Source organism: Pelmatolapia mariae, linkage group LG18 (assembly GCF_036321145.2).
Source record: "Pelmatolapia mariae isolate MD_Pm_ZW linkage group LG18, Pm_UMD_F_2, whole genome shotgun sequence".
Taxonomy (NCBI): Eukaryota; Metazoa; Chordata; class Actinopteri; order Cichliformes; family Cichlidae; genus Pelmatolapia; species Pelmatolapia mariae.
In genome coordinates, this window is record NC_086243.1 from 5,142,048 (window position 1) to 5,158,565 (window position 16,518).

At 38.9% G+C, this 16,518-nt stretch overlaps 1 protein-coding gene across 4 annotated transcripts in view; it reads right to left on the minus strand.

The window, feature by feature from the left end:
• The window catches only part of col15a1b (collagen, type XV, alpha 1b), a 57,419-nt gene that overhangs the window by 29,179 nt on the left and 11,722 nt on the right, over nucleotides 1-16,518 (minus strand). For 2 of the 4 annotated variants that reach the window (XM_063460969.1, XM_063460970.1), the window contains exons 1-4: nucleotides 6,432-7,082; nucleotides 1,985-2,172; nucleotides 1,477-1,686; nucleotides 1,181-1,333 (exon numbers count right to left, since the gene is read on the minus strand). In XM_063460969.1, coding sequence (XP_063317039.1) covers nucleotides 1,181-1,333; nucleotides 1,477-1,686; nucleotides 1,985-2,172; nucleotides 6,432-6,816 — 936 coding nt within the window. In that variant the 5' untranslated portion in view covers nucleotides 6,817-7,082. Of the gene's footprint in view, nucleotides 1-1,180; nucleotides 1,334-1,476; nucleotides 1,687-1,984; nucleotides 2,173-6,431; nucleotides 7,083-16,518 lie in introns of those variants that run through there. The other 2 variants (XM_063460968.1, XM_063460971.1) reach the window with 2 other exon arrangements.

Below are 16,518 nucleotides of genomic sequence, written 5' to 3' on the forward strand. Positions count from 1 at the left end.
ACACACACACACACTCACTCACACACACATGCACGCATACGCATACACATACACATACACACTCAGTGGCCCGGATGGGCACGAGTGCACGTACTGCTGCTGAGCATGCACATATTTTGCCATCATGCTTCAGATAACCCGTTCAGAAAGTCAACCTACACTGAACAAAGCAGAATGAGGTGACAAGGGTGTCTCACAACAGCAACAGCAATTTGCTCCCAGCTCGTATTTCTTTTATTTTTTTTCCTTTTCTTTTTTTGTGGAGATAGTTGAGATGGAAAAGAAGTGATTCTGGGTGTCAAAGTGGCTTTTGTAATATATTTTCATTCCTTTTGGCCAAAGAACGTCATGTATTCATTCTGGAAACGTCTGAGTTGACATTGCACAGACATTTGTTTTAATGACAAGCACACAAACATTTTTGTTTTGGTTTTTTCCTGAATGGAAAATTACATCAAGTTTACATTTGTGCCCTATCACGATGCAGCACTCCACGGTCTGCCTTTGATCACACCACAACCAAGCCATGTTGATATCTTCAACTTCCTCATCTGCAATTGATTTACTCCCCCATGTATCCTCCCCTCTCACTTCCTCTCTGTGTCTGATCTGTAGCCCTGGCTGTATTCTTATCCAGTCCATGTTAGATTAGACTCGAAAAGCTAGTCACTGTATTTTAAATAAAATTACTCAGTTAAATTAGTAAAATTAATTTAAAAACATACTGAGAAATGATACTTTTTGAAAAACATGTATTCATTTTGCATTAGGATGTGGAAACTGTCCTAAATAAATAAAAAACTGGCCAAACATCTTGACGTTATGATTAAGAAAAGTCTCCAAAAGAGAGACAAGAACAGTTCACTCTATAAAAGAGTGTGTGAGCAAACGGTTCAACCAAATCAATGAAAAACTGCATAAAATTACAACAATAAATTTACAATTATAGGTCATTCCATCTCAAATCAGGCAAATTTTTCAAACATTTTTTGTTTGAGCAGTGGAAGTTTTTGCTTCCCTTTCTTACCATCAAAATCGATATGGGGTCTTTATTTAGAGACAGATTTTTTGAGTACTGGCTAGTTAAATGTGAAAAAAGAAGAAAATATATAGTGCTTTCTCTCGTTCTTTCTCTTATTTTCGGTTACCACATTAATATTAAACTTTTTCTTTCACTTACCACAAACTTGTCAAGCCCCGTGCTTCCTGCGTTAGCTACAAAAATGCCTGAATTGTGTGAAAAGGTGAGTTTCTCTGGCCCACGATGGAAGTCCTTACTCTCGGCCTCTCCACAGTCCAAGTAGAGACGGACCTCATTATGCTCCACCACCACCTGACAGGCAGAGACAACAGACGTGACCAGGATCAGTCCACAATGACTTGGATGTCTTTGGATTGTTTAACAGACAAAGTTAAACCACTCATCTAAATGGAAGAGTCTTTTTATCTTTTGTCGTTAACCTGGATGAAGCTCACCGTGAATCGTGTCCACTGGTCAGTCATATCCGGGACGCTAAAGGCAGCCGCTTTGTGGCTGTGGGAGGCCTGCTCCTGGTCAGTGTAGTACAGTAAGATGCTCTGGAGGCCCTCGCGAACTGGAGTGAGGGCCAAACCCAGCTTCACCACCTTCCGTTGGGCATCTGTGATGGCAAAGAGCATGCCTCCTCTCTGGCTAGCTGGGCGCACCTGGAATAATACGATGGTATGAGGAAAAAAAAGACTTTAAGCTTTTGCTTCCACATCCTTTTCACACGAAATTCAGTCATAAGTGAGTATATGAAAGCATTAAAGAGATATTTTTCTTTATTTACAGTTTTTAAACAGGGACAAACATATGAGTCTTGCTTTAATGTCGACATTTCACACGGTGATGACACAAGAAGGCATTTACCCTCATAAACCTTCATATCTTTAGTTATGACAACTAAGCATGTTGACAATCAAGGAGGTTAAAAGATTATAGGGTTGAACTCCATAGCCTTACCGTGACGATGATAGCAAAGTCCCGGTAGAACGATCCCGGCACAAAGGTTTTGGTGAGTCGGCCGACATTGGCTTGAGACCCAAATTTGTAGGCTGGATGACCCTCAAAGCCAGCAGTGAAGGACACAGAGGGAGGGAGGGGGAAGCCAATTAAGTCCGTTAGGTTCAGATAACTTCCTGAGCCTTGCTCTGACAGAGACAAACAGGAATAGTATATTAATAAACACTGTATGTGGAGAGTGAGAGAGATAGAAAACAAGACAACAATACAAAACGCACTGCTGCATTTTTCATTCAAGTTTTATTCTTTCAAATCCTTCCCAGAGACACTAAAAATCCTAAATGTGTAGTATATTATATTTAAAGGCAAGTGTTCTGAACACACACTGCAATATTTAGCCTTAAGTGCAGATAAATCTGATCCAAATTGCAGTTATCTTGTTTTAATGTCTCAACCTCCATCTTCATCCCATTTGTCTGCCCTGTGTGTTGCTGGTTAATTCGCCACTTAAAATGAGGAGGAGAGGTACTTGTGATCCTAACACGGTGTTAATTTGACTTGATTTGATCCAGACTCTGCCCACCACGGCTCACTGCTCTGCCTCGTATGGACATAATCCTCAGAAACAGAATAACCGGCAATTAGAGTACTTAGTGCATATGTGAAGAGACGGTTTCACATTCCCTTGATTCCTCTCACTGTGAAGCCTGTCTCCCGTGGCGACACTCACCTCAGCATTCCAGGCGTGCTCGTCCCCGTTATCTAAATCTTTGTCACTTACATGCACGTGTATAAAGATCTGTATAAGCTTAAGATCAAACATACAGGTCACCCATGTGAACGCACACAAACACCAGATCAGACAGATTAACATTTAGGGGTCTCTAATTCATCAGCCTGGCCAACGGGAAACATACCTGATTAGAGGGTTTAGTATGTGTGCCACTGTGTGTATGCATCACTCAGTGCACCACTCACCCCTGCACATTTACACTTTTCTTCCTGCAAACAAATACACACACCCAAGCCCACACACCTCCAGTCCAGATGTGCAATCATTAGTATCCTGCTATGGGAGAACTGAAGTTACAACTAGACGTCCCAGTGACGACATCTGGGGTGTAGCAAAAATAATGCAGTAATGGCTACTTAGAGCCAGTCTTCATTGTTAAAATACATATTTGCAGACTAGTTCAAAAAACTATTTTGGTCTCCATGGGTGGCTTCCCACTTCATAACAACTATAAAAAAGTCACTCAAAAAAGACAAAATGAATCAATTTCAATACTGGGCAGATAAGATGCGTGGCTACTTTTATTGCCTTACGCGTTTTATGGACTGGAATCTGAAAGATAAAACAGCCTGCTGTGTGGTACAGCCAGTCCAAAAGGTTTTAGTGTTGGTGAATGAAAATGGCAGCAGGTTCTTGGGTTTGTGTCTGTATAGTTTATGAATACAGCTTGCTAACTAAGCTTCACAGGTCAGTTAAGGCTTTTCAGTGGTGACAGCAAAGACGCAGATACTCAGACTTCTAAAGCAGACTCCTAAACCAATGGGTAATGTCATAGTCGCTATAGCCATCTTGTCTATTTTGCAATTTAATTTTACCTCTGCACCAGTTTTGATGAACTTCAGCAGGTTATCATGATGGTATAGCGCTGCAAATTAAAATGTACTTGCTTGACAGGCCGAGCGGTTCCAAGTGATTAGTGCTGTCCATGTGTAAAGCTACTTCTCTGTCCATTACACACAGTCAGTTTCTTCACAATAAGGTGCTATATCAACAGTTAATATAATGACTTAATTTCCTATATTGTAAGGTATAGAATTGATTCTAATTAGTATTTTCATGATCGGGGCCCTCTTAAGACCAGATTTACTCATGGTCTCTACACCAGGACAAAATACTGTTTATAGCATAAAAACAGAATCCCCTTCTACAAACAAACAGAATTATGATGGATTAAAACTGATAACTGAAATAAAACTCACAGGCAGGTGATGGAGAGTCATTCAGTTTCAGTTTAGCAATGGCTGTAATTGAGCAATGGTCACTGGACATCTGAGTTTTGCATAAGAAACAAATAAATACAGTTTTGTTATTTTAACCTCAGCATAAAACTTTAGCAGGAGGAAAATCTCATGTGAATCAGAGCTTTAACCAGCTAGTGAAAAACAAACAAACATCTAAATTTAAAAAAATGTCGGACCGACAAAAACTGGCCATTACATTTGTTCCTGTATGTCTGCTGCATGTATAAATAGTAACCCATTTGCTAAAAGTTGTATAAAGTATTTCAGTTAATGCCGTTTATCAGCCTGTACCAGGAGACATCAGGATAATGCAGTTTTATGTGAACTGTAAGAGAGAAAGTTAAAAATGCTGATTGCAGTGATGTGGAAGACCAACACTTTATTACAGTTTGGTTTTAAAGGTGTTGTACTAGGCCTACTTATTTGTAAAATCTTAAAATATGCGTGTTCATTTTTATAGTAATATGCCTAATTTTCACGACAGGCTCACACATGAACGTGAGTATATACCTGTGTAACAATAACTCCCAGAGTGCCCATGAACAAATCCTGTGTTAATCACATGAAACTGATTAACACTAGAACCAGCAAGAGGCTCATTTTGACTGCAGACTGAGGTGGAGCAGTGTGGATGGTGAATGAGACTGAAGCTGCAGGTCCTGTGAAGCAGAGGTACTTGTGGACGTGTGATAAACATTTACTGTTGTACTTTTACAATAGTTCATTTATTATGTTTCTTGTTTTACTGGAGCCAGCTGTGAGCTTAAATTGAAAACAAGCTCTTCAATCTGTTTCAGTGTGTTTTTATACCTTCTTTTTTTATATATCTTGTTAAATCTGAGTTATTATCAAACAAATTTGTAAATGTAAATTAAGTATTTAACTATTTAACAGGACACGGTCAGAATGATCCTCGCCCATGGTGGTTCTGGTTTATAAGTTAGAACAATACATTCAGACTTATGATTCTTAAAATTAGATTTATGCGTTTTATTGTTTTTCTGTGGCTTATATTACTACTCCTCATTTCACTAATTTAATATTTTCATCAAAGTGTCATCATTAATAAACGGATTAATTCACCTAATACGCAGGCCGATGATTGAGCCTCTCAGGTCTCAGCTAGCATTTTAGACAATCATTATCATTTAGATAATCATTATTATTATTATTATTATTATTATTATTATTATTATTATTATTATTATTATTATTATTATTGTGAACTTCAAAACTTAATCATGGTTATATATTATTTTTTTTATTCCTGCTTCTCAAACCTAATCCTCATCATCTTGGCCACATGAATGCCTAATCAGCTTGCAGACTTATAAAAACCAATATTAACCATGCATAACCTTTTAAACCCACCTCAGCCTTCGCATGCCACACAAAAGCTTCCTGTGGCTTGGCCCACTCTTTCCAGACGTCTCAGACTATAGACTAGGACTAGATCACATACTGGTCAGCACACAATAACCAGGGATTCTGTTCTCCTTTATGAGATACACTAAGACAGGATAGAAAGACTGTGTAAGCCTGTGCAACCACTGAACCATCAACATGACCCACTAAACAAATAAAGAGAATCTGAGGTGTGAACAGGTGTAATCCTGTCACATTTATGCATAATTACCCGCTTGATGCTTTGAAATATAACTGCAGTCACTCAGAAGCAGAAAATGGTTACCTGGTGCTGTTGTTATTAGATACTAGTCACGTATGTAGTAATATATAACAGTACAAATTTTATGAACAGTTAGCTGGAGGATATATTGATCACCCAGCTTTCTCAGGAGTACTGAGTTCCTCATTGGTTAAATCCCGTCTATTACACACTTCATTGTTAGCAAAAACCAAACCAAAGCTAATGACTGTCACAGCATAACTTAGACATTTTAATTTCTGTTTTACAAATAAACCAGCCTTTACAAGGATATATCATGTAACAGTTTCAATTTGTTTCCAGTCTAAGAGATGATAAATGAGATCTTTGCTTTTTTATGAAATATTGCCACATGTAGCATTTACTGACCACTGTTAATGCTACAGCACAAGTAACACTGAAACATTTTTCACAGTCTTTCTGTGTTTAATTTTGTGTAGTTTATCAATCACACACCCACCAATAGATACATCTGGGGCAATTACAAGTTCAATATCCTCCCCCAAGTATACTGAAGATCAGAGGAGCTGGGGATCAAAGCACCAACCTGCCAGTTTGTGAATGAGCAACTGCTCATTCACAAGACAACTAAGACAACTTAAGAGAACTTTTCTTAAAAAGTCACAAGCCAAGCAGCTCTGGATCTTTAGTCTAACCACTAACCAATTCGGATTTCTCTAATGGCTAGTCCCAAATGTATGGAGCACAATGGAGCCTCCCAGAAGTTAGAACACCCGTTAAACTCACCATTTCTCCAGTGTTTCAGGGGTTTGTCCGAAGACCCACTTTTACTGTCTCCACCTGCAGTCTTCCCTGTAGGAAATGTCCAGTGATCTGCAGTAGTGAAACCAGATGGTGACACTGCTGAGCTGGGCTGAGTGGGTGTCAAAACAGACCCTTCTGTGTGAACACCCTCCACAGCATTCACCAGCACCTCGTCCACTTTTACTGACCACACTGGTGTTGTGCCCGGGGTGTCAGAAAATCTTGGGTAAGTCACGGTTGGAGAGGTAACTGAAGGAGGAATGGTGGTGGTTTTAGGATTTCCCCAGAACAAACTCCACCACTGGCCACTCACAGGAGAGAAGACGAGGAAGGAGAGTGCAAGGGAGAGGTGTGCAGGTTCCATCATCTGCCTGCGTCTCTCTCAGGTGGATGCTCTCTGATCTGTATAAGTGCAGATATTGCACACATGCAAACATATAGGCAAGGAAGATGCTGAGGGTCCAATTATGAGAAGTTACTTTCTGCAGAGAGTAGAAGTAATCCAGGTGATCCAGAGGGACGAAACGAAACAAAACAAAATAAAAAGACTGAAAAAACAAGCCGTTTGTCTCCTGCTGCCTCTCTTGTCTCTTTTCCTCTTCGTTATGACCTCTCTCTCCTGCCCTGTTTCCAACCTCCCTGACATCTCCTCTCTGCACACCCCCACCCTCCTTTTTCTCTGTGTAATTATTGACTCCCCCTACTTTGGAGGGGGCACTCTACACCACAGCTGACGTGACTTGATTTTTCTCTCCCGTTGCCTTGCAGACAAGAAGATTAGAGCGTTCGTTAAAATGGCCTCAATCCTCCACCTCCTTTCGTGCATCTACTGCCATTTCTGTGATCACACATGTGGTCTAAAAATCATGACGCACACTGACTGTTATAAAGCAGAAACACAGTGGGAGTGGGGCACAACAATGTGGTCTACACACAAATATCATCCCCATGGCCGCATGTGTGTGACAAAAAAGTACATGTATCAGTAATGAAGTGTTTGACATGCCTTTAATGAAATATAATTACATACTGTGCTGCATGTCTGTGTAAGCACTCAGGTGTTCAGGTCTCCATCATCAGCATCAGACTGAGGTTAGGATACATCATACTATGGACAAGTGGAGTAACCAGACTGTTTTCAGAGGGACTCAGAAACTTCGTTCTTATCATTTGCTTATGAAGACTTGCCTTCCTAAAGTAGCATGAAAGTGCACCATGAAGACTGACTTACATGCAGGCTTTTCTAATGTGAACCTCAATTATCTGTCAAGTTCATAATGTTATTAATAATGTTTTTCTCTTTAATTATTGAGACATTTTACAAAACAAAACTATTTAGAAGGCTGAAATTTGTTAGTGGATGTAACCGTAACATGTTTCGTCATTAGTTGGGTGGTGTAGTCAGAGTCCAGAGCAGGGGCGAAGCATTTGGACCCCACAGACTCCATAAATATCACCCACAGAAATATTGCATTGTTGTTGCCAGATTTATATTTGTGTAAACCTACAAAAACACCTCTAATAAAGCTTTGAGGGATGCCTTTTAAGGCTCAGCTTGTTCTACATTCTCACTGACATAAATAGATAAGTTGGAGCTGCAGCTGAATCAGTCTCTGTTTTTCACTATTTTGGGATAGCCTACTATTATTATATATTATATAAAAAAATATTTTATGATATATCAACAGCTATACAGGCATAAGAAGAACTTTTTACTTAGTTACTTTACACGCCATAATAGTTCCCTGTTCTGTCTTGGAGCATGATCAGTGGTTATCTAAGTCCTCACCATCGCTATCAAGTTTGAAACTATTTTTGTCCGTGCTGCTTTGGGGTGGACCAAACCACTAGCAGCTCTTAGAGGGGGGAGAACATCCCAAGAAAGCTTTAATACTGTTTAGGATGCAAGTAGTAGTCCAACAGGCTAACATTAATAACTATTTTATTCGGTTAAGAATTCATTTTTTCAAAATTTCACATTTCACCACTATTTTAAAGAGAGTCTCTTGCAACTTAGCCCTGCCATATCTGGTGCTACGCTGGCCCCGATTTTGTTGATCATCATACTAAATGAAACTACAGTGAATCAGGAGGGAAAACATTGCACAGGCATTAGAAGGGAGGTTTCTTTTAAGAGCACAGAGGGAAAGCTTTGCTTCAGTGTGTCCTTTGGGACATAGTTTTTCGGTCACTTTCTACATAGAAGACACTGTAACATAGAAATTGAATAAAAAAGTAAGAAAATTATCAAATTTGCTCTATTCATATTATGTGACATTAGATAACATGTGAGAAGACTGCGGTTTAGAGATTGAACGTGTAATTTTTATTCAAAAACAATGAGTTATTCATGTAATACTAATGTTTTTGATTGCAGTTATATCTCATTCTTAGTTTTTGACTTGTGCTCTCATGTATGTGTCTAGAACTAGAAAAGCTCTCTACAAATTTCCATTACCATTGCCAGAGAATGGTGCTGTTGACCAGTCATAACATTCCTTAAAAGCTTGTTAGGTAAAAACAGGAAAATGGCTTTACTTTTAATAGCAAGCGCTCATTAGCTTCCTGACGCAAAATTATGATGATTGTTTCTTAATTGCACGATAAAAAAGTTTGGACTTCCCTCTGCTGCCGCTCACTGATCACAGAGCGAGGACAGGGGCCCCACGTTGCTGATGACAAAGGCATGCCTGTTCTCTTGTGTTGTGTCTCTGTAAATGTTTGGTGAGGTCCAGGACAAAGGCTGGATTGGTGGTAATGACTGGATTGAGATGTTTGTTTAGGTTTGAATTTACTTGTACTGTTTGCTTTTTTTTTTTTTTTTTTTAGAATGGAAGTGATTATTTATTTGAACTAAATAAACATTTGATTCTGTATATTTCAGTCACATTTTTATTGAGGATAAAGAAACCACTTGCCAACCAGTTACTACAGCACAACGTAACAAAACTCAACTAAAAAAAATACCTCAAGTCTCGGCCATGTGTTCTGTGATTTACTTACAGAGTTGAACAAGAACCTAATTCTGTTATTCAGTGTTTTATCCAAGTATCACTGGCTATCAACAAGTAGCTTTTACCATAGCTACATCAATCATAGACTTTGTTATGTAGTTGAACTAATTAAAATGAAAGATGACAACCAGTAACTGTCAATCAAATCAATTTTTTCTTAGCTATTCTCCTACTGGTTGGATGTCTGGCTGGTCACAGCAAAAAGGCCACCCAAGGGGGAAAAAAGAAACGCCTAAGAATTACAGTATTGTTCAATGCATTGTGTAGCAAAGAGCAGAATACTTCATTTGAACTCATAGTTGAATGTCCTGTTTTTATTAATATTATAAACTTCTTTCTTCTGTTTCCTTGTTTTCCACTTATATGTTAACATAAACTCATGTCTATGCTAAGTCTGCTAAGCCTGTTAGCAGAATCCAACCAACTACCTAACCCACTGATTTCATGTTCTGCAATTCAACTTTATTTATACAGCGCCACATCACAACAACAGTCGCCTCAAGGCGCTTTGTATTGTAAGGTAGACCCTATAATAATGCATTCAGAGAAAAACCCAACAATCATATGATCTCCTATGAGCAAGCACTTTGGCGACATTGGGAAGGAAAAACTCCCTTTTAACAGGAAGAAACCTCCTGCAGAACCAGGCTCAGGGAGGGGCGGGGCCATCTGCTGTGATCGTTTGGAGTGATAGAAGGAAGACAGGATGAAAGACATGCTGTGGAAGAGCCAGAGATCAATAACAAGTGTGATTCAGTGCAGAGAAGTCTATTAACACATAGTGAGTGAGAAAGGTGACTGAAGATGGGACTGAACACGGGATTCCCCAGCAGTCTACACCTATTGCAGCATAACTAAGGGAGGTTTCGGGGTCACCTGATCCAGCCCTATGTTACTTATGTTACTCATTAAGATAAGATGGGGCCTGAATATTCCAGACCTTGTGTGTAATGGCACAAGGTGTTGCTGAACATGCTCTAAAAACTTGAACTTTAAACACTTATTTCCTTAATCCAGTTTCACAGAGAGTGTTAAATCTGACAGTTTTCTGAGTAGGGCTCCATCATGTGAATGAGACTTTTATGTAATAAACAATGTAATAAAAATGCCTAAACTAGCCTGAAATTAACCAGCACCTGAACTCTTGGTTTGTAGATTTGAATAAGGTTTTCTAGCTTGTAAAATAGGACTTGTACAAATCTGCAAATTTATCAGAAATTGTTATAAATTAGACTATTATCTCTTAGTGGTTGTAATAAGAATGTAAGTGTTGCAACTGCATCAGAAATAGAAGTCAATGAGCTGATGCCAAATGGAGCCTTTTGGCCACATTCAAACAGTAAATGAAAAAAAAAGAAGTGATTTTTTGCAAAAATGACCCCAGTCAGGCTTTATGGTGTCAAAAAGTAACAGAAAGAAAGCTGAGCTCTTATATGCGAAGGCGAACGTGGTGAACTGCTCCACATTCTTATGAGTATTTACAGACCCTCTTTTTTTCTATACATGCTGACCCCATTTAGGGCCCCTGGATTCCAGGAGGAGTAACCCCTTCACCCTTCACCTCTCTTTCACTTCCTGCTCTACCTAGCAACTGCTACAACAATAAATGCTAATTGGTTTACTGTCACAGCCAATCCCATGGATGAAACTAGGAATTTATTTGCAAAAAACAAACAAACATTTAAGTGTCTCCTGGAAAGACAAAGGAAAATCACAGAGGCGTGTGTCTGTGTGGATATTTTGATATTTAACAGTTTTAGTTATAGAATTTCTTTAGATGACAAAAGATGCCAATTTTAAACTAAAATGTGTCCTGCTTTTGATTAATAATCAGAAAACAGTGACATAGATTTATGTACATAAATGTGTTAAGATAAACAAGCTGTACAAGTATAACTATGACACATGGGCACATGATGTGATTTCTAATATCAGTATATTCAGAATCAATAAAATCAATGAAACACTATATTGACCACACATTAAGACGCTGCAATTAAAATCATACTGTGCTTTGTTCACACATGCTAGCACTCTGCCACCACCTTGTGGTCAAAAACTGTAAATTGGCTAGAGTTTAGAGAAGAGAAGCACGTTTTTTGTAAGGTGAATGTTCTACAATATCAGAGACAACACCAACAAGCAGGAGATCTCCTATGAGCAGCAGTTGGCGACACAAGCATTACGTATTGGTATGAGGTGAATGTGTTGTGATCTGTAACAGCAACATTAACCACTGACTGAACTTTTGCCACATTGTGTAATAATGCAATGCCGTCCAAATGACACAATCACAGCACGAATAGTGATCAAGAAGCACTTGAGCTGAGCTAATGGGAGCTGTGATAGTGCGCACAAAAACACTTTTATCTACTACTAAAATGTAGTAGATAAAAAATTGGAATTTGGTGTCACTTTTGCTCTTTGTGTGTGTGTTCATAAGCCTGAAGTGTGTGTCTGCATGCGCTCTTGGTTTTGTGTGCTTGAATGTACAAGTACTTTGCCAATTAGAGCGAAAGAGGTTTTGGTTCTCAGGGTTAGAACAACAAAAGAACTCATTTACGAGGCACTGCAGACTGTAACCTTTTTTAAAGGAAAATGACATGTCATCTTTTGAAACTGTTCATACAACATTCTTGGACACTTATCTCGAGGCATTTTACAAGCACAAAATTGTGCAACTCACAAGGAATTTATTTGTTTTTTTGTTCTTTTAAATTTGTGTGTTTGTGTTGCTGTATATTTGACCCCAGTAAGTTTGACTGACGCCTCCTCTTAACCAACCCTAAAGCCTTTAGCTGGGTGGGTGGGCTGCACAGCTGTCAACAGAGAGGACCTGTTTTCAGGTATAGGTATACCTCACACACACACTTTCAGACTCCCGAACATGTGCAGACGCTGCACCAACCAGCCAAGCAGTCAATGAAGCCTGTGTTGAGAAGCTGTTTTCCCATCCCTCCCTCACTCCTCTTCCACTTTTCCTATGTATGTATTTTCATTTTATATTTCTAGGCCTTTCTATTTGAAAGAGTGTCCAAGAAAGGCTGCTCACACACTAAAAACTAACACTGTCATCAGCTTATGAGTGGCCAAGAAAACCACAGAAAAGAATCAGTGACAACACTAAAAGTCAGCTCCATGGCTAAAAGTAAAACTTAGCAAGAATAATTTGGTTGCTATGCTCCTTTAGGACATTCGAGCGTCATATGTGATGGCAACGGAAAAAAATAAAGGCAAGTGGAGCGAAAAATTCAGAAGGGAATAAAATAAGTTAAAGTTGAAATATGTATATGTATGTTGACAAACTGGTGGACAGTGTAATGGAGACAACATGGGCGTTACATAACAGAGGGACAGCAACGTTTCTGGATGTGCGCCTGCACAAAGTAAAGGTTAAGTGGTGACTGTATGATCAGAAAGACAGACAGCAGCATCTGTCCTTCTGATTGGATCTCCTTTGTGACCAGGATGACAGTCGGGACACAAAGAATTCCTGGAATGTGAGAGATGATGGGAGACGTGCACAAACACACTCATACACAGGGGCACACACGTACACACACAGAGAAACGGTCACACTTTTTGTGGGCTCTTTGATCTGCTGGCTCAACCTACTGCCACAGTGAAGACAAAAGGGGGACCACCTGCAGAGGGAAGGGGCATTGTGGCCTGGGAATGAGTTAAAATCTATCAGTCTCTATTAGATGTCTTCTGCGTAAGTTCAAACAACAGGTTGCCAGAACGCCTCAGGCTGGGGTGAGGGTGCCCGAGAAATCAGTCGTTTCAGACAAACGAAGAAGTGCTTTACAAAATCCTACAATCTGAGGTAAAAAAAAACCCCAAACAAACACCCAAAACAAGTAAGGTAACTTGTTTATACAATGCTTACCCACAAAATGATGACAAGTGCAGAAAGGTTTCTTCTATACAGTGATAGAAGACAAGTAAAAATCAAGTAACCCTGCCTGATCTACTTCAGCAAGTTGTTCCACAGTCATGGTCCCTAAACAGCTCTGCTAGAGAGTTTAGGAGTGTTCAGGTGTGTAAGGGATAGATTTTAAAATTTGAAAATTAAATTAAATTAACACCTACAGTCTAGGGACATTAATTGCCATTATGTGGATCCTCTTACAAGATTTAATTAATTTAAATGGCACCAAGTCACAGTCACCTCAAGGAGCTTTATAATGTAAGGACCCTATAATAATTATAATAGTTATGAAAAGTTGTCAGATATTAACACTAAGATTCAAATGAGCTTAATTAAATGTAAATAATAGCTCATGAGTTATTTAAGAAATAGAACTGGGAATCATGTGCACAAAAATAGAAGAATGCAGAAATTATAAATAGAGAATAGCAAAGGAAAAGTTACTATTTTAATGTACAGTACGAATATTAAAATCTTCTTTTTCTTGGCATGGAAAAAGAGGGGGAGAATGAGCAGAGGAGGGACAAAAGAATAGAAGCAGACACAGAAAGAGGTTAAAAAACAAGATAAAAATAAAAGACAAGAAAAGTATGAGTCAGAGAGGTTAGCAGAAGGAGAGTCGAGCCTCAGGGCAGGATTAACCCAAACAAATGACCTGCTCACACAGACACAAACACTGAGTGAAGACAACCTACAGTCCAAAAGTTGGGTTTCAGCAATACTGATTCTTATGTTTGAGGGCACACATACACCACATATATCTGAATGTCTCATTTTGAGTCCCAGATCTCACTCAGAACCAAACTCAGATCAGTTAAATCGCTTTCAAATTTGTGTCCCCTTTATGAAGGCCTGCATCGCACAATGGAGAAGTCATAGGGCTACACAAAACAGTCTCAGGAACAGTTATCTAGACAAATCAAGAACGTGCATCACAGTAAATTTGTTTATTTTTATTATTATATAAGGTCTCCCCATGTCTCAGTGATCTAAATCTTACACAGTATACAGACTGGGAGCTTTAACAAGATCACTCAAAGGTTAAAAGTTCCAGTGTTGTAAGCTGACCAACCTGTAGATGTGCCCACCACATCCAACTCGCCATATTAATTTTACAGTGTGATAGCATGTTAACGCTGCATTTTGAGCTTTTTGCATCTCCTGATTAGCATCACATAACATTAAGCTATCAAATAGGGCCCATTAGCATCAATTACACAGTTACATAGCAATAAAACATTTGCTAACATTAAATACTGCAGTGCTGTCAAAATCAACTTGAAGTATGTATGATAATATTCATAGTCCTGTTAGCTTTGCTTTCAGTCTCCGGCACAAACAACAGACACTTTAGCTATTTTAAGCTTCATGCTAATCATTGGTTGTTGGCGTGTTTTATGTTGGTCAAGCAAACATTAATGGGAGTGTTGTACAAAAATGTAATTAGTGAATGGTAAATGGTAAATGGACTCACTCTTACAAAGCACTTTTCTATATATTTTTATATTGCAGGATTTAAAACGAAAACATGAGATGAAAGATGGTCATTCTCTCTTGCTTTGTCACTATGAGAAACACACTTTACATTGCATTGTACATGTAATGTAGTTATTTGATGATTTTAACATAAATGTATAGGTTACTGTATCTTTAGGGTATAGAGATTTGTAGAAAACAACAAAGGTCATTTTCATTTAAGATATGAAGTCAAATGTGATTACAGCATGAACAAGGAAACTGGTTGATTTTAATGGTTTACAGGCAGTTTATTAAGACATAAACAAACTGACTTGGCTTAACCCTATAATTCCCTTTGTATCATATTTGATACATGAGTTTCTGAGACCTCTATCTCATCAACACGATCAATACTTGCCATAATTTCAAAATGTTATGGGCAAAACTCTTTTTTTGTCTGAAATTAACATTGTTGTTAACAAAAATTTGCCAAAAACGCCCAATGTATCAAATGCAATACAAAAAATATATAATAAAAACATATCATACACAACATGATATAGCAAAACATTTTTTGTGGATTTTGTTATAAGGGTTAATAAACATCTCAGTTCGAAAAAATCTGAATTTTCTGGCTATTTTCTGATGTGTTGGGTCTTACAGGGTTAATGCTACAGATGAACTTCTCACCTTGAACACACTCGTGCCCTGATATTGGACGCACACACACACAAAAACACAAACACACAAGTTCAATCAATGGCACACTGTAAAGCCTACAGAATATTTCAGATAGAGGACTGCATTGTTGTTAGGAGGTCAGAGGTGAACATCTGCAGAAGGACAGTTTCCATTACATCAAGTATTCATAACTATCACCCAGTCAGCCTAAAGTCCCTTTTTCCTCATCTCACCCTTACTTCACCTCTAGAAACACGCAATCACGCAGACACACAAAGAAACAGAGTGAGACACACACAGGGAGAAAAAGAGGTCGTCGCTGTGAAGCTCAGTGATGTTTTTGCCTCAGTGCATGAATGTATACTGAGGTAGACTGTAGTCTACCTGTCTGCATATAACAGACATGCAGATGGGCAGACATAAGCTGACGGCAACAGCGAAATCTATTTTCCAAAGTTTATTTTCTAAAAATGCTGTAAATTCTGTTGAGCTGTTTACATCAGCCTATGTCCTGCTTATGCATTAGTAGGGCACAGGGAACTGAATGTGAGATATTCGGCGTGTGTGTGTCTGTGTTCGGATGTTTGCTCAGCTGCAAGTGTTGTTCTCAGAGCCTCTTGTCTTGCTCCAACGCGAATGCTAATGAAACACAAGGAAGGCAGTGTAAGGAGGTGATTCTTTAGCACATATGATCCTGTAAAAACTGTCACATTATCACAGTTACAGTATAGAAGGTGTGTATCCCACTGGGCAGCAGTCCAGGACTATAAGACAATTTGGATCCTTCACGCCAATGATCTCATTCCTGTTTGTGTTTTGGAAGGCCTCGCCATTGTGCATTGTGACAGATTTTTGCTGTGAACTGTCCGGAATGAAAGGCAACCTTTAGAGAAATGCGACAGGAAAATATTATCTCATGTTTGCTCCACATGTCCCTCTGGCAAAGGACCATCTATTGGCAGCCACCCACTGTGCACCACAGAAA